Here is a 27,213-nt window from a genome sequence, read left to right on the forward strand (position 1 = left end):
GCAATATTAGGGAGTTGGCTTGGCGATGTTAATCATTCACTGCAAATTAATATTGTAATTTTTCTCAGCAGCAATTGATCCTTATATGAAAAAATATATAGCACCCTGCGTACATTGTGTGCTAAGTCGCTTTAGTTGTGTCTGATCCTATGGACTGTAGCCTGCCAGCCTCCTCTGTCCATGAGATTCTCCAAGCAAGAATACTGGAATGCGTTGTCATGCCCTCCTCATATAGCACTCTAGTGAGATTCTAATTAAGGGAAAGGTTGTTCAGTCCTATGTTTTCTTTATTTATTTGTTTTATTTTTTGACTGTGGTGGATCTTTGTTGGCTTTCTCTAGTTGCGGTGAGTGGGGGCTACATTTCGTTGCAGTGTGTGGGGTTCTCATTGTGGTGGCTTCTCCTGTGGAGTACAGGCTCTAGGCACACGGGTTCAGTAGTTGAAGTGCTCGGGCTTAGTTGCTCTGCAGCGTGTGAGATCTTCCCAGACCAGAGATTGAACTGATATCCCCTGCATTGCAGGGTGTATTCTTAACCACTGGGCCACCAGGGAAGCCCCTGTATTCTCTTTTATATGTATGCAAGATGGTCTTTGCTGAACAGAAACCTTTGATTGATGGGATGTGACTCACAGCAGAGAAAGTCAAAACCACAAACCAGCCTTTTGTATCAGAGAGCATCAGGTGAGTTTGAGACTGTGAACTCTTGGAGATCAAGAACACCTGTGTATTGAATTATAATAAGAGGATTCACAGCCTTGTACTATTGGAGCAGAGAAAGGAATGAGACTGTCCAGTTGAAGGGGCATGTGGTAAACTGAAAGTGTGAAAGTGAAAAAGTCGCTTAGTCCTGTTTGATTCTTTGGGACCCCATGGACTATATGGTCCATGCAATTCTCTAGGCCAGAATACTGGAGTGGGTAGCCTTTCCCTTCTCCAGGGGATCTTCCCGACCCAGGGATCAAACCCAGGTCTCCCACATTGGAGGCGGATTCTTTACCAGCTGAGCCACAAGGTAAACTGAAGGGTAGCTGAATAATGGGAAAAACATTTTCAATTTTTAGCTCAAGATGGATGAAAGCCATTTCCTGACTTTTTCTTGTTATGATTAATTGTTTGGAGTTATGCAGCAATCAGGGCTTCCCAGGTGGTGCAGCTGGTAAAGGACCTGCTAGTGGAGGAAGATGCAAGAGATGTGGGTTCAATCGCTAGGTCAGGAAGATCCACTGGAGTAGGAAATGGCAACCCCACTCCAGTATTCTTGCCTGGAGAATTTCATGGACAGAGGTATATGGCAGGCTACATTCCATAGGGTTGCAAAGAGTCAGACATGACTGAGCACACACTGCTACCGCCATGTAGTATCCAAACACCAACCTCCAAGGTTGTCTTAGCACCATAGTTGGAAAAGTCTCATTGTGAGTAGCCAAGGAGGTGGTGGCCAACTTCCTCCAAGGAAGCCAAAGAGGTCAGGTGTGACCTCTCCCTGCACACAGAGGGCAGGCATGCTACTGGGGCTCAGACAAATCAGAAATTATCTCCTGGGAGTTTGGATCCTAAACAAGGGAAGCAGTACTGTAGAGGCAGTGGCTAGAGGCCTATACTATTGAGGTACACACTATAGCTCATTCTCCAGCTTGTTCTTTCTTTTCTTTCCCACCCCCCCCTTTTTTTTCTGCGGTGGTGGGTCTTGGTTGCGGCGGATCTTAGTTCCCTGACCAGAGATTGAACCTGGGCCCCCTGCATTGGGAACGCAGAGTCTTAGCCACTGGACCACCAGGGAGCCCCTCTAGCTTGTTCTTTCTAACATTATTCCAAAGTGTAGCTCTTTTACCGTTTACTCAGTCCCCTCAGTCTTCTGCTGAAGATCTTTATTTCCAGATTTTTTACCATTAGAAGCTGTCCTGCAGAGAGCAGCTTTAGTTATTTTATTTTCTGTGTCCTGGTACTTTTATTCTTTACAATTAGGTTTGAGAGAGAGGGATTTCTGATTTGAAAAATATGTGTATTTTTCACTTCAGTAGCTATTGTCAGATACCTTTCCAAAAGAGTCTGTAGCTGTTCGTGTTGCCAGAGCACTGTGTCCTTTTCACTACAACCCACTAGCAGAATTTTGCTAATCAGATGATAGCTTATTATTACTTAATTTGCATGTACCTTTTGATATTAACTTGCCATTTGTATTTTCTCTTCTCTGAACTCTCTATTCATATATTTTGCCCACTTTCAATTGCATTTTGTTACCAGTTTGCAAAAACACTTTCTTCATTATGACCTTTCATCTGTCACAGGTATGGAAATATTTTCCCTGATGTTTTGATATATATTAAGGCAGTCATTATTTTCCATATTTTGTAGATGAGAAAATAAATGCTCAGAAAAGAAACTGACTTGCTTAAGTTTACTCAGCTAGTGTAACGATTAGATCTGGATTTAAAACCAGGATGTGATTACAAACCGAGTGCCCTCACTATACTTCAAGGTATATCCTAGAGGGTTCCTCTGGTTACTATCCTGTAGAATAAGTTACCCCCAAATTTAGAGGTATGGAACAGTCACTGGTCATGCTTAGAGATTCTATCTGTCAGGAATTTGCACAGGACATCATGGGGAAGGTTTGTTTCTGCTCCACGTGCTGTCAGAGTGGTTCAAAGGCAGGGCTGAGATCATCAAAGGCTTGTTTACATACATCGGGAGCCTGAGTTGGGAATACTAAAACAACTGAGAACTGAAACAGTTAGGCTTCCTTGAACACTTTTTTTTTTGGCCACACAGCTTTTGGGATCTCAATTCCGTGACCAGAGGTTGAACCTGTGCCCCTTGCAGTGTAAGCATGGAATTCTAATCACTGGACTGCCAGGGAAGTCCCTCAAAATTAACTACTTTTTTAAAATTTATTTTTTATTTTATTGGCCACACAGCACGTGGGATCTGAGTTCCCCAACAACAGATTGAACCTGCACCCCCTGCATTGGAAGCGCAGAGTCTTAACCACTGGACTACCAGGGAAGTCTTGAACACCTTAATCTATGTATAGTCTCTCCACATGATGTTTTCAGCATGGCAAGTTTAGGGTAGCTGGACTTGCTCTGTATAGGCTTGGCTCCCAAGGCCCAGAGAGAGCCCAGGGGAAGCTGTGTCACCTATCGTGACTCTACTAGGAAGTCACATGGTTTTACTTTTGCCACGTTCTATTGGTTGAGGCATTTACAAAGGTCTGTCCAGGCTCACAGGGGAGGAACACAAATCCTGTCTCTTGATGGAGGATTATTCATGCCACATTGAAATAAGAGCACGTGAGAAGGGATATATTTGACTATAGCTGTCTTTAGAAAAATATGATCTATCATAAGAGTGTTTTGAAGAATTTCCCATATCCTTGGGAAACTGGGAACAAAAAGGATTAGCAGGAACAAGAAATACCGTCATTTAAAAAAAGAAACTTGGTGTAAATCCTGAATCTTTTTTTAAAATAGAGGAACAGCAACTACAGTCATTGAACCATCATCAACAAACATATGGATGTGTTGTGTTTATAGATCATCATCAAAGACTTTTGAAAATGTTCTTAGCTTACTGAACCAGAAGATATTTTCAAGGAACCAGAAACATTTGAGCATCAGCTTTTAAGGACTTTGTGGGCTCTCAAACATGCTCTGAAAAGGAGATGGACCAGACTGGATCTGCTCCACACTTAGAGTGAAACGGTGTTCTTTGGCTTAGTTCTTTGTCTTCAGCTGTCTGAGCTGCTATCACAAAAATACCATAGACTACGTGGCTTATAAACAACAAACATTTATTTCTTATGGTTCTGTAAGGTGGGAGTCCATGATCAAGATGCTGGCAGATTTGATGTCTGGTGAGAGCCTGCTTCCTGGTTCATAGATGGCATCTTCTTGTTGTGTCCTCACATGGTGGAAGGGGCAAAGGATCTCTCTGGGGGTCTCTTAATAAGGACCCTAATCTGATTTGTGAGGGCTCCATCCTCATGGCCTAATCACTGACTAAAGGTCCCACCTCCAAGTACCATCACACTGGGGACTCAGTTTCAACACATGAATTTTGGGGACACACTTTCAGTCTATGGCAGCCCTTTTGGGTCAAAGCCTTGTAGTTACTGTTTCCTGATGCTGCCAAATGCTTCTGGAAAGGCCAGAGTGGCTATTGTCAGGGATGAGTGGCTTATTACTTTGTACAAGAGCCAGTCGAGGTGATCACAATACCTTTGAGCAAGGTTATTTTAAGTTACAATAGACAGTTTGTGAATTTTATCAACCAACTGGAGGCTCTTCCTAGCTAAAATCACGATTTCAGCAAAAAAGAAAAGAAGAGGTAAATTAAAAGTGAACACCTGTTCTTCTAAAATTGCTTTACTGCAGGTACTAGCCCTAGAGAGTTGGCAGATGGTTTTGTGTTTCTAAGGCTGACCTTAGCAGCCCTTCATCAATCTTGAGCTGATTGATTCTCAAGAAAGAGGAGACTCTGGTTTCCCAGTGTACCCAAGACACCTTTGCTGTAGTTACTACCTGAAGACCAATTAATTAGTCCACACTGGTTCTCTCTAGTTTTCCTAACAAAACTAGGAAATTCTGGACACAGCCTGGCTGGGGAGGCTTTTTAATTGCTCATTAATTATTGTCACTCTAGACATGGATATTCCTAAAAGAAAGAAAAAAGCATCATTTCGCACTGGGCAAGACTGGTGATTTCCTAGGCCTGCAGCTATTAATATCTTGCATTGTGATTCTGGTATCCAAGGGGCTCCTATCTTTAAAAAACCTCCCCCCATAGAACTGAAACTACAAACTGCTGCTCACATCGAATTTTTTTTTTAATATTTATTATTTATTTATGGATGCACTGGGTCTTCATTGCTGTGTGAATGCTTTCTCTAATTGCGGCAAGTAGGGACTACTCTCTAGTTGCAGTGTATGGGCTTCTCATTGCAGTGGCTTCTCTTGTTGCAGAGCATGAGCTCTAGGGCACTTGGGCTTCAGTAGTCGTGGTACACGAGCTTAGTTGCTCTGTGGTGGCATGTGGAATCTTCCTGGACCAAGCATCAAACCCGTGTTCCCTGCGTCGGTGGATGAATTCTTAACCATTGGTCCATACCATTGCTGACCAGGGGAGTTTGTCAAACATGAGAGAATTTGCCCCTTGACTATCAGGCACTTTTTAGTTTTTAAATTTAAGAGTATTTACTTGAGTTATTTTAAAGTCAAATGCAATTGTATTTTTTTTCTTTTATGACTGTATAGTCAGGTCACCCAGACCACTTATGATGGCTCGTCTCTTGCTCTCTGTACATCCCCTGCTCCACCAGCGCCTGCTTCATCTGCACCTGCTCCCATGATTGACCTTCCTACATACTTGACCCAGATCCTAGCTAGTGATTGTTCTAACCTTTAGATCAGAACATTTCCACCTGCTAGCTTCTCAAGAGGGCCATGAGGGGTGTGCCCTTCTCCTAGTTTCCCCAGTAACCAATGAACCAACCCAACCTCACTTCCCTGGCCCTCCCTCCAGGAGCCAAGACTGCTGCCATCTTGTCCACCACCAGTCGCACAGAGTGGGGTTTCACTCCAGGACCTTGCTTCAGACATGTAAGATCCCCCCATCCACCAAACCATTGATGTCTCTGCTGCTGACTCCAGGCTTTCTTGAAGCTGAGCCAGTACAGGGCTTGCGCCTGCAGGGTGCAGCCCAACAATGATGTAGAATTAATTCATAATCAACTCTCAGTTATCATCTGGGTGGACATCTGGAGGTCTTACTCTTCTCACCCTCTCAGCCAGTTTCCCCTCTTCTGTCTCTTAACTGGATCTATTTCTCTCCTGGTCTCTCCTCAGTCTTTGTTCATCCTTCCATAACTTAGCTACATAAGCAAACCAAAACCTAAGCCCATGAATGCCTAACTGGGGAGGGTAAAGGTGGGCTGTGGGAATGTGTTTAATGTGAGAAGAAGTAATGTTAAGACTCACGTTAGAGGATTAGGTACTCTATGACGGTTCTCCTTTCAGAGAATAACCATAAAGTTGACTTTTGCTACTAAGAACTTCCTCCTCATGATAGATGTTATTTCTTGGTAGTATTAAAAGATACACTGGGGCATATCTTTAAAATTTAAGAGTTTATTTGAGCAAAGTGAAAGAAAGTGAAAGTATCAGTTACTCAGTTGTGTCCGACCCTTTCTGACGCCATGGACTCCTCTGTCCATGGCATTCCTTAGGCAAGAATACTAGAGTGGGTAGCCATTCCCTTCCCCAAGGAATTTTCTTGACTCAGGGCTCAAACCAGGGTCTCCTGCATTGCAGGCAGATTCTTTACTATCTGAACCACCAGGGAAGTCCCATTTGAGCAAAAATCTCTTCCAATATGACAGTGCCAAACCAGAAGTGGTTAGGAGCATTTCCCTGACAGGGACTAGGGGCAAGGCTTTATTATCAAGAAGACTCTGAAGCAGAGCAAGGAAATTATTTGGCTACAGCTCAGGCATCGTATGGGAAAGTCTAGTTGGCTGTTTGGGATTGGTTGTCCTTAGGTTTTGATTTCCTATCCTCAAGGCATCCATGGACTTAGGTTTTGGTTTGCTTATGTAGCTAAGACATGAAAACCACCTTAGTCTAATGGCCTCCTTCTTTAATTAATTTAACAGTAATGTACACATTAATTTTTTTTTATTATAGACAATTTCCAGCATGCACAAAAGCGAAGACAATAGTTACTACCTTGGCCTTCTTCCCTGCTGCTCCCCACCCTTTGCACCCACCATGCAGCTTCAACATTTATCATGACCAATTCTGTTTCATAGATGTCCCTCAAATCCAGGAGTTCTGTGCTCTGTATTTGGGGTCACCTGAAACTGTGTTTCCTCAGCTGAACATGCCCAGGAGGCAACCCTGGATGTGGCAGACTCCTGCCAGTCTGCATCTTCCCCTCTGTCCTGTGGACTGAGGCTTGAGAACACCTCGAGTGTCACATTCTATTATACATGATGGGGAAATTCGAGGCGTCCTGGTGGTGGGCTGGACAAAAGGACAGCTGTGCTGGGCTGCCCACAAATTAGGGCATCTTTGGAGGCTGTTCGCCAATTCCCAATTAATTTTTAGGAGAGCTTTAATTATGCCATCAACAGTCCTCACTTAAACAATCACAAGGCACTCAGGCTGGGGGAGAAATGGGTAACTGACTAGATTTGCATAACCATTTACCCTAATTAGAATGTCAAAAGTTGGTGGCAAAGAGGCCAAGTTGTGCTGTGACTTAGTATCATTTTAATTTAGTTCAATTTCCTATGATTACAACTGTCTTCCTCGTTGCATCTCAGGTCCTCTTTCCTTCTGAATGATTTTTGGCGAAAACAGAACAACTAATACTAACTTGCTTGAGGGCTGAACTCCTGAAAAACTCTAAATGGTTTCTTTCCTTAATCCAAACCATGATTTTAGTTTTCATCTAAACTTACAATTGCATAAACATTTGGATTTAGGTAATTAAGGCAGACATTTAGCTTTGAATCCAGAAGCCTCCTCTTTGTGTGTATGTGTGTGTGTGTGAGGTGGTAGAATCATCTTTAGGTTGTCCCATGAGAAAAAATACTATGTTTGAATAGTTACTTTTATTCCAATGTTTTAACACAAGGATTGGTGTATAATAATAATGATTGCAAGATGTGCTTATTAATAGGCAATATTATTTTAAATAGTGTATAAAGCTTCTATGATACACCTTATGAGCTATAAAATTTGAAAACTACAAAGTCAGCAGAGACTACAGAACACCCGGTCTCAGGCATAGAAGCACCCTGACCCATTAGAGACTGCTTAGGCACGCATCAGTGGTTTCTGGGTCTGGCTGTTTTTCTGCCCTCATTCTCTTTTAGCAGCAGGAGGCCACCTATTTAATTAGTTGGGGGTGGGAGCGTCTGTAATCTCTTGGGGGCAGCTTTAGCCCCAGAGTTGGATAAGAGGGTGAATCCATCCCAGGGCGTGGCTGGCCTCTCCCGTGCAACATATGGGGAGCCCACTATGCCTTCAGCCCAAGTTCCAGCAGCAAGTAGGAGTGGAGGGGCCTTCCCTGCTGGGAACACAACCTGCAAAGCCAAGGGCAGGTGGCGTCACTAGTAGAGTTCAAGCAATTCTTAGACCAAACAGCATCTGGCAAACTGTGCCAATTGGAAATCAATGTCCCTCCCTGGGTGGGTTTAATTTTATGGTTGTTTGCACAAACTTACAGCTCCTAATGGGTAGGGCAGAGCTCAGAGCATCCTCCCAGGGTTGTTCCGATGGAGTCTGATGTCTTCACTGCCCATTGATAAGCTAAATCAAAGTCTGTTTACTAGAGGCTAGTTTGGAGCCTGGCTATCAGGCCACTATTTATTCCAAGGCCTGGAGGTTCCTGTGACAGGAAGGGGGACCCCTTTCAGGACTCAAGAGCGGACTCTTGTCTAACACTCTGAAATGAATTGTCAGAGGAGATACATGTGCTGACAAAGCAAGAGACTTTATTGGAAAGGGCACCGGGCAGAGAGCAGCAGGTTAAGGGAATACAGGAGAACTACTTCACTACGTGGCTCACAGTCTCAGGTTTTATGGGAGTTCGATTAGTTTCCAGATTGTCTTTGGCCAATCATCTTTCTTGGCGCATAGTCTGACTCGGGGTCCTTCCTTGTTGCACGTGCATCTCTCAGCCAAGATGGATTCCAGTGAGAAAGACTATGGGAGGCTGGTCGTCTCCTCTGTCTTTTCGTCCCTCCTAAATTCTCCTGGTTAGTTTGCTAAGCAGCGCCACGTTCCTTATTGGGACCTCCTGTTATGACACAACTCAGGCAAGTGGGCTGGGCCAAGGCGGGTGGTCTCAGTTAACAGCTCCCTAAAGGTTTGGCCAAAAATGCAGTACATGTGAGCCCCCAAAGCTTTACCAGAGCCTGAGGGAGACCTGTGGTTTCCTCCACTTGTGGCAGTGTTGAAAACTTATCAATGTTCTGACTCTGTTAAACAGACGAGTTTTCTTTGGACTGACATAAGATTTTACAGTGGTTAAGAGGTATGTTCTGGGATTTGCTTGGTGCTTCAGTGGTTCTCTTCAGAGAGTGCCTTGGACTGCAAGGAGATCCAACCAGTCCATCCTGAAGGAAATCAGTCTTGAATGTTCATTGGAAGGACTGATGTTGAAGCTGAAACTCCAATACTTTGGCCACCTGATGCGAAGAGCTGACTCATTTGAAAAGACCCTGATGCTGGGAAAGATTGAAGGCAGGAGGAGAAGGTGACAACAGAGGATGAGATGGTTGGATGGCATCACTGACTCAATGGACATGAGTTTGAATAAACTCCAGGAGTTGGTGATGGGAGGCCTGGCATGCTGCAGTCCATGGGGTCACAAAGAGTTGGACACAACTGAATGACTGAACTGAACTGAACTCAGTGGTTAAGACTCCATGCTCCCAATGCAGGGGGCATGGGTTTGATCCCTGTCTGGGGAACTAAAATCTCCCATGCCACATGGCATGGCCAAAAAAAAAAGGAGAGATTATGTTCTGCAGTCAGACAAATTCAGGTTCCATCACTCACCAGCAGAGGGACATTGGGGCAAGTTTCTTAACCTCTCTGGGCCTTAGTTTCCTCATCTGTAAAATGGGGATAATAATTGTACCCACCTTACTGGGTTGCTGAGAGAATGGAATAAGGTAATATATTCAGGATTTCCCTGGTGGTCTAGCAGTTAAGAATCTGCCTGCCAATGCAGGGGACATGGGTTTGATCCCTGGTCCGGGAACATTCCACATGCTGTGGGGCAATTCAGCCCATGTGCCACAACTACTAAAGCCCATGTGCCCTAGAACCTGTGCTCCACACCACCAGAAGCCCACACACCAGAACAAAGAGTAGCCCTGCTTGGTGCAATTTGAGAAAGCCCATATGCTCAATGAAGACCCAGCACAGCCAAAAATAAATAAATAATTATTAAAGAAACAGATAGTATGTTGAAAGTATTTAGTAGAGTGTCTGGCACATGGATGTAATTTTACTCTATCTTGGGTATTAAAAATGACAACAAGGATAATAATGATAATTCTGGCCAGATATGAACAGCATGGATGCGTGCATGCTAAGTCACTTCAGTAACGTCTGACTCTTTGTGACCCGGTGGACTGTAGCTCACCAGGCTCCTCTGTCCATGGGATTCTCCAGACAAGAATACTGGAGTGGGTTGCCATGTCCTCCTCAAGGAGATCTTCCCAGCCCAGGGATCAAACCCGAGTCTCCAGTGCTGCAGACAGCTTCTTTACCACTAGTGCCACCTGGGAAGCCCATAAACAAGATAGACATGTTAAAATAGTCAGGAAAAAAAGACTTGAGTGAGCAGTGTTGGTTTTAAAATCTTGAATTTTAACATTTTACCATTGAACTCCACAGTCTTAAAAGTTATATGTGAATTCTTTAACTTGCTCATTTCTCTCTTGTTCTGACTCGTTAGTCCTTATTTTTTCGAAAAAAGTGATAAAGATCCAAGAACAATGCTATATTTTGGTTCACCCTGCAATATATGGGTTGTTGTTTTAGAAACATTTTATGCCAATCCTCACTCCTGGTAGAACCGGCACTCCAGTGAACCCAGCAACAGCCATGGTGACGACTTCTATTGTGTTTCTCATGTGGATCATTCTCAGGAGATAATCAAGATCAAATGCTGACTCAGGTGGGAGAAAAACGTTTGTGTAGCTGAGGATGCAGTTACTTTCTTCAGGGCTGGACACTCTGATAGTGTAAGAGCCTCCCTGGCCATATGAACCCTAAGCTCTGCTCTCCCACATCAGAGCCAGTTTTATTACAATAGACAACAAGGGCACAGGGGCGGGAAGTCCTGCTCCTGAGTGAGGCTGGGTGAGGAGAACAGGGGAGGAAGGGCCAGTTTTCCCTGATGAATAGAGAGCAGTGGTTGGCAGAGAACTGTGTAACGGCCAGAATCAAAATTTCCATGAAATGCCTGATTCTTTTTTTCGTTTATCTATAGTTTCCTCTGGATCTGGATTATTAGGGGCAGGATGAAAGGGTCGCTCTTTATCTAACAGACACAAACTGCAGTGGCTTCCAGCTCACAACCAGCCTCCAAGGGACCACGTCACTGTTTCCTAACCATAGCTAGACATGCCCGACAAGTTGGTCAGTTCAATTCTTTTCCTGGGTATTTGAAAACTCGACTGTAATAGACAAGTGAGTTGGAGCAGAGTCATCTCATGTTAATGCTCCAGGGCCAAGAGCAACGGCTGCTAAGATCCCAGTTCACTTTCATTTGTGTCCTGCCAGAGAAAGGGTTGTCTAAGCTTTCTTTGATTTAAGCAGGCTTTTTATTTTGTTTTGGCTGTGCCTTGTGGGCATGTGGAATCTTAGGTCCCCGACCAGGGATCAAACCTGAGCTGGCAGTGGAAGCTCAGAATCTTAACCACTGGATGGCCAGGGAAGTCCCCCTTCCTTTGATTTAGTGAGCTGCTCCTCATATCAGCTCATACGTCCTTTTTGCTTAAAGACTGGTTCCACTTTTATTTTTCCTACTGCAAGAACCTTAAGTGGTGTTTCCTACTGAAAACTTGAAAAAAAAAAAGCAGAGAGGGATGAATTTTGTACAGTAAGACTGTGATGTTTGCAAGTGGTTTAATCCAAAATCTTTGGGTTCTTCAACCTTGAGAATATCATCGTAACATAAAATATCTGCCATGAAAGGCATTTTCAGCCACAAGAGCTATAAGGTTGCATGGAGATGTGCATGCCAGGTGGTCAGCCAGCTGGATCTATTCCTTGGCTAAGTGATTAACATCTACGTCTAGTAACTTGGGATTTAAATTTGTGCCTACACAAAATGACTAAGCGTACTTCCTCAAGAATAGGTGACACTGGAGTGTTAATTTTTCAAGTGCTAAAATGTCTCTGAAAAAAGGTCCCTGGCTCATCTAAGCTCCGCAAACTTGTACAGCTAAGCACTTTGAAAAAAATGAACTATAACATTACCTTCAGTGATTAATTGAAATAACCTCAGCTGTGTGAATCATCCAGTGAAGCAAGCCATGGGTTTCTTACAGTTATTACTAGAAATGGCTTCTTCCATGAGTTTCATGCTTCTGATTCACATTTGGACACTAATTCAGACTAGGAGGGGCTTTCCAGGTGGCACAGTTGGTAAAGAATAGGCCTGCCAATGCAGGAGACACAAGAGACATGCGTTCAACCCCTGTGTCAGGAAGATCCCCTGGAATAGAAAATGGCAACCCACTCCAGTATTCTTGTGTGGAAAATCCCATGGACAGAGGAGCTTAGCGAGCTACAGTCCATGGGGTGGCAAAGAGTTGGACACAACTGAGCGCGCACACACATACACATGCACACACACTCAGACTAGGAAGGCTGTGGTCTCACCTTCTGAAAAGGGCTTCCTCTGAGGATCCAAAGGTCAGTTTGGGTCCATTTGTCAGTGACAACTTTGAAGCTGGCCAAAATCCCTGAGCAAGAGATCAGATTCTTTCTTCTAGCAGGCTCAAATAGGGAGGTTTCCATAGGATGTCACCAACGGGTGGGTAATTTTGTAACAGAGCTAAAGACATAAGACCCTGTTAGGACCAGTTCAATTTCTCTTTTCTGGCCGTGGAGTGCATCCTCTCTACGAGGACATGACCAGCCTCCTCCCAGAGAGCTGCCCTTGGCACAACCCATCCTCACTTCTGCAGGAGCCATTCAGATCATCAGTGGTCTTGCTTTAGCTTATTAGACTTCACATCATTCACCAAAACCTCCACCAACTTTTTGGAGTTTTCATGTTTCTATGTCATAAGTTAGCACTCACAGCCTTCTCTCATGGAGCTTCCTGGTTGAGGACTCCAATGCCTTGCATTTGTCTAAGTCTCCCACTCTTCCTCTCCTCCCCACACAGTAGATAAAGGGCCTGGGATCAGACCATGGGGAAGCAGCTAAGTCTGTCTCTAGGCAGGTCTTGGATAAAACCAGAAAAGGATGGAATTAGCTTATGGGATGGAGAAGGCAATGGCAGCCCACTCCAGTACTCTTGCCTGGAGAATCCCATGGACAGAGGAGTCTGGTAGGCTGCAGTCCATGGGGTCGCTAGGAGTCAGACACGACTGAGCGACTTCCCTTTCACTTTTCTTTTTCTTGCATTGGAGAAGGAAATGGCAACCCACTCCAGTGTTCTTGCCTGGAGAATCCCAGGGATGGGGGAGCTTGGTGGGCTGCCGTCTATGGGGTCGCACAGAGTCGGACATGACTGAAGCGACTTACCAGCAGCAGCTTATGGGAACTCAGCAGCAGACATGGTGGTTTGATTGAACTGGGTCACCTCCTTGACTCCAGAGCAGTGATGCTACCCACCAGCATCTGAAGACACACACTGCTACTGTTATGAATTGTGTCCCCACTTCTTTCTTTTTTTTCTTTTTATAAAAAGATAGCAACAAAACTAGTTTTAAATATTTATGAATGTAGAGATTTTTTTAGTGTGGTCCGTTCTTTCTAGGGCCTACAACAGTACCTTGCACATAGTAAGTACAATAAATACATGTTGAATAAATGAATGAAAATTAGTTTGAAACGATGGAATAAGTTGGTATATGGTTGCCAAATGAATAGAAAAAAGTATGTATCATTATGGCTACCAATGTTGGACTCCACTTAAAGCCTAGTGATCTAGGGTATAGATGTCTGGTCAGCTAGGCATGATATCATTTTGCTCCCCATTTGGGATGTCAGAAGCAGGCAGGGAAGCAAGACTCGAACATGATGGTGAGGAGAGATGGGAACAAACCGTCAGAATTTAAGGACCCAAGGGTCTGGACATTTAGAATGACTTGTGCAGCCAAGGTGCTGAAATTGCACAAGGAAACAAAAACGCGACACCAACTGGAATCAACAGAAATTCGCTTCCCCCTGGGCCAGGCAGCCAGCATCAGCGGCTGGTCTGGGCCGGAGAGGCCTCTGAGCTTTAACTCTGTGCTGACTCAGGTACTGCCTGAAACCTGGGTTGCAATGAGAGCCACCCTTTGGGGGAGCAAGCCACCTGCTCACTGTGAAACAGCAGATACCACAGTTTCAGAGCAGAAACAAAAGCAGCAGGCCTGTGGTCCCTGCCTTTTGATGGCACAATTTCTCCTGAAAGAGTCCTATTAGGAGGAGGAAAAGGAGCTGTAATGCTAGGGGGAAAGTGTCTACTCTCCCTTTGTGTGTGGGGTCCTTCCAAATACCTTTTCCTCCTCCCTTCTTTTCTAGTTTCCTTCAAACAGTATTTATCGAGCATCTATAATATGCTAGACACAATTCATTAGATACTGAGATACAACTAGGAACAGAAGAGAGGAAGCCCCTGAATTCCAGGAATTTCCAAACAAACAACTAAGGACATACAACGTGGATAGAACAGGAGCTGGATGATACAGTGGAGCTAGCCAGGGAAGATGTGGGGCAGTGGTATTTGTGAATGGGGGAGCAACCAGTGAGGAAGCCCCAAGGTGTGGGTGAGTGGGCAGTGGAGGAGGAGCAGCCTTTTGAGGGGCAGCGGTAAGAAGTGATGTCAGAGATGTGTGGCCACCAGCTGAAATCCTTATCTCCAGAGCACAGTGGAATCTCCCTGCTCTGAGCTCCTAGTGGTACTAATTGTGTACTATCCCATGCCTAAAAGGATGATCCCAATTTTTCTGCTTACACGTTCCTATCAGTAAAAATAAAACCATTGGTATGGTCTTCCTGGGATTCCCAGGTGACTCAGTGGTAAAGAATCCGTCTGCCAATGCAGGAGACAAAGGTTCGATTTCTGGGTCAGGAAGAGCCCCTGGAAATGGCAACCCACTCCAGTATTCTTGCCTGGAAAATTCCATGGACAGAGAAGCCTGGTGGGCTACAGTCCATGGGGTTGCAGAGTCAGACATGACTGAGAGACTGAGCATGCACACACACACGGGCTTCCCTTGTGGCTCACTGGTAAAGAATCTGCCCGACAATGCAGGAGAGAAGGGTTTGATCCCTGATCTGGAAAGATCCTGCATGCCTCTGAGCAACTAAGCCTGTACCCCACAACTATCGAGCCTGTGCTCTAGAGCCCATGCTCTGCAACGTGAGAAGCCTGCGCGCGGCAACTAGAGAGTGACCCCTGCCTGCCACAACTAGAGGAGAGCCTGAGCAGCAGTGAAGACCTAGCACAGCTAAAAATAAACAAAGTAACTAATTAAAAAATTGGTGCAAAAAAAAAAAAATTGGTGCATACTCACATATAAATATATGTATTTATATTTTGTACTCTACAAAACATACCTGGAGATAGAAATGAAAAGAATGAGATAAAATGAGGATCAACAAAATTTCTAATCATTTCCTCTACTCTAATGGAGGAGCAGGCCTTCTTGTGGAGCAGGACCCTGGTTTACTACTCAATGTAGTTTCTTTTCATTTCTTTCTTCTTTTTTTTTTTTAAAGTATGTTTATTTATTTAGGTTGTACCACATGGCATGTGGGATCTTAGTTCCCAGACCAGGGATCGAACCTGTGCCCCCTGCAGTGGAAGCAGAGTCTTAACCACGGAACCACCAGGGAAGTCCCTCTTTTCATTTCTTTTTAATATTTGTTTATTTATTTGGCTGCAACAGGTCTTAGTTGTGCTGCACAGGTTCTTCCTTGTGGCGAGCAGGCTTCTCTCTAGTTATGGCTTGCAGGCTCTAGAGCTGCAGGCTTAACAGTTGCAGCTGGCAGGCTTAGTTGCCCCTCAGCATATGGGATCTTAATTCCCCAACCAGGGACAGAACTTGTGTCCCCTGCCCTGCAAGATGAATTCTTAACCACTTAACAGAGAAGTCCTTCAGGATAGTTTCTTGATGTGCATTGGATCTCCACAAGTAGATGGTAAATTCCTTTAGGCTAAACACTATTTTATTCTTAATGTTGCGTGGCACAGGGCTGAACAGATGAAAATAGTAATTACTGTCCAAGAGTCAAAAGCTCTAATTCCGGTGGACACACAGTGGGGCACTGGCATGGAGGGTCTCCAAGGGGAAGGAGGGATAGGTCCCATGGCCTCTCTGTGGTCAGAGGAAAAATTTTTTGTATTAGTCAAAATTCAGCTAGGAAAGTAGAGCCACTGTATTAGGGAAGAATAAATTTATTATAAGGATGAGGCCTTACACAACTGGGGAAGGAGCTAGAGATGTAAAAGTCCAAAAAGGATTGTTAGAGGAGGAGAGAACAGTCGTTAAGCCTCCTGGCTGAGCTGAATGAGTCAGAGCTTGCAAGGGAGTCTGGAAGCCAAGTGCCTCTACCTGCTGGAGTAAGACAGAGTGGGAGCGCTGGTGCAGAAGTCAGCTTCTCTGTGGCCACTGCCTCTGAGTTCACATGAAGCATCTGATTGTAGGCCTGAGGCTGCTCTTGGTCAGCGGGGCTGGCGGTCAGGAGGGAGCACTGGATACACAGTGAGGAAGAGCAAAGACAAGAGCGAGGTGCTGGAATCTACTGGCACCTTTGTGTCTATCTGTCACAGCCTTTGACCTACAGTGATCTTCAGAGCATGGTGGCTTCACTTCTGCCTCCAAAGCTCATGCAAATTCACTTTGCCTAACTCAAACCCAGAATCACACAGGGAAAGGCATTATGAGAAACATAGCTTCCTGCCCAAGTTTAACACAGAACAGTTCAGCACATCCCTGAAACTGATTCTCTTGGTTCTGCATCTGCATTCATGAAAAGAAGCATCATGATTATTGATTTGTCTTTTCAAATACCTCAGTGTGAGGAAGGGGGACCTGGGGTTGTGATAGCAAATATTTTGTGTTTATCATATCAGTCATATCCAACTCTTTGTGACCACATGGACTGTAGCCTGCCAGGTTCCTCTGTCCATGGAATTTCCCTGGGAAGAATACTGCGTTGCCATTTCCTTCTCCAGGGCATCTTCCCAACCCAGCAATGAAATCTGAATCTCCTGCATCTCCTGCATTGGCAGGTGGTGGATTCTTTACCACCGCGCCACCTGGGAAGGCCAAATGCAAATTATTTTAGTCACTGGAAAGGTGGAGCATCTCCTGAAAGTTAACACTTTAAAATATGTGTCTGTCAGTGAGAGACTGAGCCTCAAACTACAATGAAACCACAAAATCTGCTACCTAGTAAGGCCTGAGGAGCGTTTTTTTGGCTTCTGTCTGTGATATTTCAAACTTAGCTGGCTCCAATGTGAAAGGCAGAATGAACTCCTTCGAATTTACCTTCTTCCTGTCCCTGTTCACTCTATGGATCAAGCACTGAAGATCAGGGAAATAAAGCAAAAATGAGAGGAGAGGTGGCTAGTCTGCATCCTGGATAATTGCAAGAAGTGATTTTATTTATCTACACAAACATCTATATCGCATTAAATTGTATGCCAGGCATAGGTCTAAGTGCCTTACAAAGAGTAACTCAATTGTCATATCAATTCTATAAGATCTTTCTATTATTAACCTTCCTTACAGACAAGGTTGTTGTTGAAGCCTGGTGGGCTACAATCCATGGGGCCACAAAACAGTCAGACACAATTTAGTGACTAAATAACAGCAACAACACAGATAAGGTAAGAGGCTTAGAGAGGTTAGGTAAATTGTTCAAGATCACACAGTTGGAATTCATATCATACTTAATTGTAGCTTTATGTGTAAAAGGTTCAAAATTTATTCACTGAATTCAAAAGCTGTAGAAAGTGAAGAGTTAATTTTTGCTATCACTTGTAAAAACTATCCAGAATATGTAGTATTAGCTGTCATTTGAAGAGTGACCTTTTTTTTTTTTTAATATTTACTTATTGGAGCATAATTCCTTTACAATGCTGTGTTAGTTCCTGCTGTATACAATGTGAATCAGCTATGTGTGTATACATATATCCTCTCCCTCTGAGTCTCCCTCCCATCCTGCCTCTCAAAAGAGTGACTTTCTTAGGGACCAGGCAGAGATCTTTATTTCATACAACTTCATTTAATACTCATTACTGCCCTGTGAGGTATGTATTATGATTCTACTTTGTACATGCAGAAATCATAGAAGTGATTTGTGTGAGAGCACACAGTTGAAAGGAGATCCAGGATTCTAAATTGACTTCAAAGAAGCTAAGAGGAGGCTAAGATCCATCATCCAGAGTCCAAACCCTATAAGTCATTCAGCTCCTGGCGACTGGAAACTAAGTCGGGCTCCCAAGCCAGAATTCTCAAGCAGTGTGTAAAGTAACTGGGGGTTGGAGAATTAGCTGGTGATTTAGTGAACCTATATTTTCTGAAGGTAAATGATCATTTCTGGAGTCTAGGACAGGGCAAACCATTTTTTTTCATCTCTCTTTTGGCCCCATGATTTGTCTCTGTCCCTTCTTAGTTTCTACCCTTCACTGGGTTTTCTCATTCCTGGATCTTTTTTTTTTTTTTTTAATAAATTTATTTATTTTAGTTGGGGGCTAATTACTTTACAATATTGTAGTGGTTTTTGCCATACATTGACATGAATCAGCCATGGGCTTACATGTGTTCCCCATCCTGAACCCCCTCCCACCTCTCTCCCCATCCCATCCCTCTGGGTCATCCCATTGCCCCAGCCCTGAGCATTTGTCTCATGCATCGAACATGGAATGGTGTTCTGTTTCACGTATGATAATATACATGTTTCAATGCTATTCTCTCAGAACGTCCCACCCTCACCTTCTCCCTCAGAGTCCATAAGACTGTTCTATGCATCTGTGTCTCTTATTCTGTCTCGCATATAGGGTTATCGTTACCATCTTTCAAATTCCATATATATGCATTAGTATACTGTATTGGTGCTTTTCTTTCTGGCTTACTTCACTCTGTATAATGGGCTCCAGTTTCATCCATCTCAATAGAACTGATTCAAATGTATTCTTTTTAATGGCTGAGCAATATTCCATTGTGTATATGTACCACAGCTTCCTTATTCATTCATCTGCCGATGGACATCTAGGTTGCTTCCATGTCCTGGCTATTGTAAACAGTGCTGCGATGAACATTGGGGTACACGTGTCTCTTTCAATTCTGGTTTCCTCGGTGTGTATGCCCAGCAGTGGGGTTGCTGGGTCGTATGGCAGTTCTATTCCCAGTTTTTTAAGGAATCTCCACACTGTTCTCCATAGTGGCTGTACTAGTTTGCATTCCCACCAACAGTGTAAGAGGGTTCCCTTTTCTCCACACCCTCTCCAGCATTTATTGCTTGTAGACTTTTGGATAGCAGCCATTCTGACTGGCGTGAAATGGTACCTCATTGTGGTTTTGATTTGCATTTCTCTAATAATGAGTGATTCATTCCTGGATCTTTGAGGGACAAAGGATGGAGATGCAAGTCTTTGCCTCTCCTTTCCTTTCTCTAAACATATAAATCCTTTTGCAGGCTTTTCTCTCCTTGGTAATTACATAGCATTTTATAAAATTATAAGAATTTTGAAGACCTTGCACTTCTGATCTTTTTTGAAATATAAGTGGACCTCAACTTCACCATCCGATAAGCTTTTTCTAGCTCATCTCTGAAGTTTTTCAGGGCCTCAAAGTCCCCTAGTTGCCACTCTCTCCAGAAGGAAGACCTATTCCTCATTTTCCTTATTTTGCTTGCAAATTTAGAATGAGCAAGTGTTCTTCTCTCTTTCTTTTAATTGCATGTCTCTTTGGGGAGTGTTTATTTAAAAAATTAAACATCATTTTGGGTAATAAAGGCAAGTTTATCCTTTAACCTATTCTATCCGTTTTATGTAATAATTTTTAGTCACTGATCTTTTACTTTTAAAACAATGTTTTGCCTAGCTTTCTACTCCTACTGGTATAAGCTCTTCCCATCATCCCCTCTGTCTCATCTCCATCTGCCAGTTTTGATTTCTGGCCAACTCTAGACATATAGTAACTGCCAATTCACCTGGTAAGATCATGCCCTCAGTATACAAACACAGTAAAAATTAGTCTGACATGCATGTTCTTTTGGCTTAAATGGCTAAGGGATGTGTTTTTTGATAAGAAGGAATCAATTCTGCATTTAAAATGTGGAACTAGTGTGTGATCTTTACAAAGTAAGGAAATGTAAATTATTTGTCAGAGTTATTGTCACTAGGAATGCACTCATTCTGATTGGCATCTATCTAACTATCATTTAAGTAACTTTTTTTCAGCCATTCAGCCTGTGTTGCTTATTACTTGTTGTTTTCTAGGCACTGTGCTAGATACTAGTGTTATGAAATAAATAACACCATCCTTTAAGCACAAAGTTTCTAATTCTATTCCTGAAACTTTTACCAGTGACTGCTGACTTTGGGAAAGCATTAGTGGATTTCAACTGCCCCAATATAAGCTGAGGGGCTTGCACTAGGTGTTCTCAGTTTTAAAACCTCTGTAATCAGAGGCTACAGGAGATGTGACTTCTTGTCTTAATTCTGTCGTTAATTTGCTCAGCATCTTTGCACCTATTGTTTAGTCTCTGGATTTCAGTCCTCTATAAAATAAATGGAAAGTATTAGAGGAGGTTTGGAAATGTGTATCCCAAGGAACTTTGTTAACAGAACTTTGTAGAAAAAAGGGTTCTGTGTTCAAGAAGGTTTAGGAAACTCTGGAGTCAGAAAGTTTCTTTGCTCCAGGACTGCTCAGAAATTTTACTATAGCAATTTCGCTTTATGACTCTCTAAGCAGGTAATAGCAAATGTGTTTCCCAAATTTACTGACGGTAGAATTCTTTTTCCCCAGAAGCATCTTTGTAGTACTAATAAATTGTCCTTCAAAATACATTTGAGAAATAAATGACTGTATACTTTCTACTGTCCTTTGTTGCAGCAATACTGTCTATTATTGGATCAATTTCATGTCACACTTATCTGTTAGTTTATATTCCAACATAGCTGTGCTGTGTGCATGCTGCCGGACTTCCTTTTTCTCTTCAAGTTGTGTTTACAATTCTCTTGGTGCACAGGCAATTATATCACCAACCCTGAATACACGGCCTGCAAAATTATACATCTCATTAACATTTTGGTCAGTAGTGTCCAAAACAGTGTTTTTTCAGGGAAAAGTTCCTAAGAGTAGAACAGAGGAGGCTCCCTGGGGGAAGGGATGAGATAAATGAACATGAGAAATAATAGCATTAGTCAGGCTGATTTCCATGAAAACTCAAAGAACTGTATTAGACATTTTGATGACTAAACACAGTCGTTCCTGTCATAGGAGTTCTATTCCTGACCAAGACTGTTAAGAATCAGAGTAATAGAGCTGAGTGGCTCCATGCAAAAGTCTGTGTTCAACATCTGTCATGTTGCAGATCATTAATGTTCAATTGAATTCTATTGTCTTCGTGTTACTCAGCTTCATTTCATTGTCATTGCTTCAGCTGGGGATTAATCAACTATTTATGGGAAGACAGGACTTGGAGTCAGGGCAGTCACAATGGGGTTTTAGTCTCAAGGAATGGTAAGAGAAGACACAGTTAAAAGACTTCTGATTTGTGGGAACTTGTTAATAATTTGATTAAACAAAAATATCCAAGAATAATGCCAACATAATCCATATCTCAAAAGGAGAAAGAACATACTTGGTCTTCCTAAAGAATTCAGAAATGATTCTGGCTTAAATCTATTTGGAACTGGTTTATTTGCCACTTGACTCTTCCTTAAGAGCTAGAAAGAAGCTGAGATAAGAGAATCAAGTTAGCAGTTTCTCTACAAATCAGCGCATCATTAGCAGGAGTTGAAATCATGTTTCATTATTGTCTCTGAGGACAGTTGATACAACTGAAACAGCGAAGTAGTATGACATACTTACAACTTTATGAGGTGGGGGAAAAAGTCTTCCATTAGAAATTATTTTTTAAAACCTCACAAATAAGTAGGAATTATTTTTTAAAACCTCACAAATCAGACTTCCCTGGAGTTCCAGTGGTTAAGACTCTGCGCTTCCACTGCAGGGGACATGGGTTTGATCCCTGGTCCATCCCTGGTTGCAGAACAAAGATCCCACATGCCACACTGCATGGGCAAAAAAAAAAAACACCTCACAAACTACTTAGATGTTTCCATTTTGGACATATATGTGCATTATGATTAGTTTTATTAAATTTAAAAGTCAAATGAAATAATTATCATCTCATACATCCCCCAAATATTTATAAACCTGTGTTGGGGGAATGCGGTATAAATTCTGAATTTGCCTAAGTAGCCAAACTCATGCAATCCAATTATATAGCAAAATAATATACATTTTTACATATATGTTAATATGTTTTTTAAACCATTTTTGATTGAAGTATAGTTAATTTATAATGTGTTAGTTTTAGGTGTAAAGCAAAGTAATTCAGTTCATATATATTTGTATATATACATTCTTTTTCAGATTCTTTTCCATTGAGATTATAAATTGCCTGTGCTATACAGTAGGTTTTTGTTATTTGTCTGTTTTATATATAGTAGTGTGTATATGTTAATTCCAAACTCCTAATTTATCACCCTCCACATCCCCTTTGGTAACCACAAGTTTGTTTTCTTGTCTGTGAGCACACCAATATCTTTTGATATGCTATACTAAGTTATTCTTCAGAAAACAGCCAAATCATTTGCACAGTAAAATTCCAGGTCTGAAATAATGTTATGACCTGCTAGTTTGTCCCAACTTAGTTAATAACTAAAATAAAGTGAGAATATATTCAGTCAGCATTGTTAAAAATTGCCACACATCTTGACAAAGCAAAATTTTCTATCACTAAACGTGTATGTATCTTACAATTCCAAGACCAACATAGTCACACAAGACCAACATAATCACAAAAGTGATTTCTAATCATTTAAAAACCATGGTTCAGTTTTTGATCTGTAAGCTGCACACTGATATGGGAAAAAATGAACCAAATTCTCCCCCACCCCCACCTTGTTATTCTTTTGGGGACAGCCTGGCCACTCCAGATGGTGTGTTAGTTAATGCTGGACATAGCTTTGGAGAAACTTCCAGCAGACGAAGCCGGTGATGTCAGGATTTTGCTGTGCGTCGTCCCCCTTCCCCCCTGCGGTTCCCAGGGTAGGAAGGTGCTGAGATGGAAGCCGAGGGACGCCCGCCCACCTGCCACCACCTGTTCCCTCCTTCAGCCCTCTGCTATAAATTCTCCTCCTTCAAAGATTGATCCAGCACTCTCCCACAGCTACGGCGGAAGAAGCGCTCCTTTCCTATCTGAGCTTCGGAAAAGATTTTGTCTTCCAGAAGTCTCCGGTTTTCCCAGAGAATTGAAAAGACCTTTCCCGAACCAGCCACACCAATTCTGCTGCAGGAAAGTTCCCTTCTCTTTTGCAACTTAACATTGGGAAACTTACTTTCTCTTCTACCTCTCAATTTCCTTTAAATTTTGGCAAGAGAAGAGACATCTATCTGGTTATCCAATAGGACACAAGGCGGAGCCCCGCACTCCCCACTGCAAACTTCCATTCCACGTAGTTGCTTTGTGTATGACTTATTTGCTAGGAAGAGCCAAATTGCAGAGCGGGTTCATACATCAGCCACGCACAAGTCGTGAAAAGACGCGAGGGTTCGGCGCCTCCCTCCTGCCGGCGGGGAATGAAGTCCTGCAAGCCCTGCAACCCGGCGGCGGGAGCGCAAGCCGCGCCCCCTTGCGCGGGTGGCACCGAGTGCGCGGGCACGTGCGCCGGGGCCGGGCGGCTGGAGAGCGCGGCGCGCAGGCGCCTAGCGGCAAACGCGCGCGAGCGCCGCCGCATGCAGGGGCTCAATACGGCCTTCGACCGCTTGCGCAGGGTGGTGCCCCAGTGGGGCCAGGATAAAAAGTTGTCCAAGTACGAGACCCTGCAGATGGCGCTGAGCTACATCATGGCTCTGACCCGCATCCTGGCCGAGGCTGAGCGATTCGGCTCGGAGCGGGACTGGGTCAATCTCCACTGTGAGCACTTCGGCAGAGACCACTACCTTCCGTTCGCGGGCGCGAAGCTGCCGGCAGAGACCGAGCCATACGGCCAAAGGCTCTTCGCCTTCCAGCCCGAGCCTTTCCAGATGGCCAGTTAGGTCGCTCAGCCCGGTCGGAATGAGACGGCCAGTGATCCGCGCTCTGGAGCCGTAGCCTTCCCCACTCGGTGGCATAGGATGGACACATTGTTAGAATAAAATTAGGAAATTGCCAGGTTACTTTTCGCATCTCTAGTCCTAGGGACGCAATGCTTTTATTGCTTTTCTTTTTTCCTCCTTATTATGTTGTAGATTTCGTTAATGCATCTTGGAATAGTTTTGATTGCTGAGAATAATGCTCCTTCCCCCCTTTCTGGACGACTTTGAGGGAAAACAATGTAAGAAAAAATAGAGTTGGGTTATACTTCAGGTTTAGTCCTCACTTCCTTAAACTTAAGTAAGTTTGTCCTGTTAAGGTGAAGTTACAGTATCTCTTACCTGTGTATGCTTAATACAGAGCTGCCTTCTTGTCTTGTAAATGCGTTTATGCTTAGTGTATTGTGTGTGCATGCATGAAGTAGAGTTTTTTTTTTCTTTGGTAGAATACATGGGTGTGAGTGCTCTGTATTTTTTAAAATTGTGTATACATTATTGTAATATACATTTTAAAATAGAATTAAAAACTTGGGTTTGCTTTTCATGCCAGGTGCCCTGTTAGTTTTCTGACGGCACTAAAGGCCTATTTGTTTGGGGGGTGGTGACATTGAGTTCTTACCTGAGTAAAGATGTATTTAAATCTAACCCCACCAATTGGCAAAGTGCTGTTTTGTAATACGTCATCAAAAAAAAGACAAGCCGATGAGCGTACAGGTAATTAATTTGAAAGTTTTCTCTATCAGCTTGGAAATACAGATATATTTTTCATGGATTTTAAAAAGATTAAATTAATTGAAATAATATTCAACTTTTAAACAGCTAGATACACAGTTCTTTAATCTTTTATTTTCCTTATTAAACCAATTGCTAACTACTAATTCCTTACAAGTACTCCAATATATATATTTGCTCATATATATATTGAATATATGTATATATGGCTTTTGGAAGTGATTTGCTTTTAATCAGTACCAGTTGAGCAATAAGGGCTTCACTACCAGCAAGGCTAATCCAAAAAGCAGTAATATAATACACGTGGCATTGGTTTGAATTACTTTTATAAGTTTGCTTAAGCACTGGATGAATAAGCCATGCCTTTAATGTAAAGAATGACGTGGTCAACAGACTGCATGCTTTTCGGTGAATGTCTTGCTAGTAATTGGAAAAAGCAAGACTTTTTAAGTTATCTGTGCTTTTGGAACTTGTCACAAGTTAACAAAACAATGACATTTCCCAAACACTTTTTATAATATTATGGGTTCCAACATCTAATATCAGGCACAGCCACCATTTGCAATTTTTCTAGAGTCTTCATTAAAATTTTCTTGGTTATCCCTGATTATCAAATTCCTTTTGGTTTGTAATGAGTGGCAGTATCTTTCCCAGCCCACCATCTAAAACTTACAAAAACCACAAGTGTATTGCTAGACATTCTCTGACAGTCTAATGCTGAATTTCCCTTTCCTTCTTATCTAATTATTTTTGGCTGTGTGCCTCCAAAGCATGTGGAACTTTAATCCCCTGAACAGGCATAGACCCTGCACCCCTGGCAGCGGAAGCTCAGAGTCTAAACTACTGGACACCACAGAAGTTTTTCCCCTACCTTCTGATACCTGTATATAAGAAACTAAGGTGTGCTCAGGATTTTGCTTCCTCAGTGCAAATTAGAGAATAAAATGTTTAACCCTAACCTCTTGACTTCAACAGCTCTTAGAAGACACGGTAGTCCCAGAAGACAACACAGATCTAGAAGGGATGATGCCCAGACCTCTTTCTGGTCATACTCCACTCTGCAGTGAGTACTTGGGCTCTGGCAAGGTTCAGAGCATCTGCCTTCCTATTTGAGCACAGTAGTCTGCTTATTTAGACTTAAATTGCTTCATTAGGAACCCCAGTAAGTTTGTGGAGTTTGTAGAATGAATAAAATCAGCGCTAAAATAAAATATGTTAATCAGAGAAAGCCTCACAGATGTATTAAGATTGTTAGTCCTTTTGTTAGGTAGGCTGCACATTCCTCTCTCAGGACTATAAATACCTTGCAAAAGAGAACTGTACTTTTCATTTTATCTCTGTGGCTTCTAGAACAGAGATAAACATGCAATAAGTATTTCTTTTTTGGTTGTTAACAGGAAATGAAATGAAATCAAATGATTTAATTAAAATGTGATTCTAATCCTATGCCTCTTTTCCCCCATCCCCATTCCCCCAAAAGAGTGGGAATCTGTTATTATGCTTTTAGTGGCTCATTTCTGTTGGAAATCTCTGGAAGCAACTTAGATCTTACCAAATTCCTAAGCTTTCCTAGTACTTGATGTACTATTTTTTTTTTCCTGCAAAGACAGTTGAAGGAAAAGTAAATGGGTCTCAGTGATCAAATGCAATCTTTGGTAAAACTCTTCAAACTGTATGTTGAGGAAGCTATTGTGGCTTATGGATTAGGAGCTTGGATAAAACAAATGTAAAATATTTTTGAACTTAAAGTTCATATATTATTATACATAATGTAATTAAATCACCAAGCAACCTAAAAGTTGCTCTTGTTGTTTAGTCGCTAAGTTGTGTCCGACTCTTTTGTGATCTCATGGACTGTAGCCCACCAGGCTCCCCTGTCCATGGGATTTCCCAGGCAAAAATTCTGGAGTGGGTTGCCATTTCCTCTTCCAGGGGATCTTCTCAACCCAGGGACTGAATCTGTGTCTCCTGAACTGACAGGCAGATTCTTTACCATTGAGCCACCAGGGATGTCCTAGTTGCTGCAATATACTATATTGTTTCACCTTTGAAAATCTGTGTTCTTTGTAGTTTGATAACAGAACATATTGAAATTTAAAAATATTCTTTCATCCGTGCTCCCTTTCCTCAGTAAATCAACATACATTATCAAGCATCTATTTATACCCTGGCTTACCGAACATCATCTTTGTCCTTGAGTAGGCAGTCAAGAACATACATGTACTAATCAGTAAGTGGCCCTAAACAGGGTTTAGCTGAATGCTTCAACAGTGAAGTATCAGTGATATGTGCCCTAAGAGCTCCTAAGGGAGACATTAAATAATAAAAGAAGACCCACTCCCAGGCATCGTTTGAGTTCTGTTAGTTATTTTATGTGGGCTTTCCCTAAGTGCTAGCTACAGGTTGAGGCCA

General features: G+C 42.7%; 1 protein-coding gene across 1 annotated transcript; it reads left to right on the forward strand.

Moving 5' to 3' along the window:
* The first annotated feature begins 21,151 nt into the window (after window positions 1-21,151).
* Window positions 21,152-24,714, forward strand: ATOH7 (atonal bHLH transcription factor 7). The gene has a single exon (XM_081568906.1). The coding sequence runs from the start codon at window positions 23,575-23,577 to the stop codon at window positions 24,031-24,033; it is 459 nt and encodes a 152-aa protein (XP_081425032.1). The 5' UTR covers window positions 21,152-23,574; the 3' UTR covers window positions 24,034-24,714.
* Window positions 24,715-27,213: the final 2,499 nt, after the last annotated feature.

The sequence above is a fragment of the Giraffa tippelskirchi genome, chromosome 2 (assembly GCF_054371585.1).
Source record: "Giraffa tippelskirchi isolate mGirTip1 chromosome 2, T2T-mGirTip1v1.2.pri, whole genome shotgun sequence".
Taxonomy (NCBI): Eukaryota; Metazoa; Chordata; class Mammalia; order Artiodactyla; family Giraffidae; genus Giraffa; species Giraffa tippelskirchi.

What these genes read in the sequence shown, in the direction of transcription:
- ATOH7 (XM_081568906.1), top strand. Translation starts at nt 23,575, where the DNA reads ATGAAGTCCTGCAAGCCCTGCAACCCGGCGGCGGGAGCGCAAGCCGCG.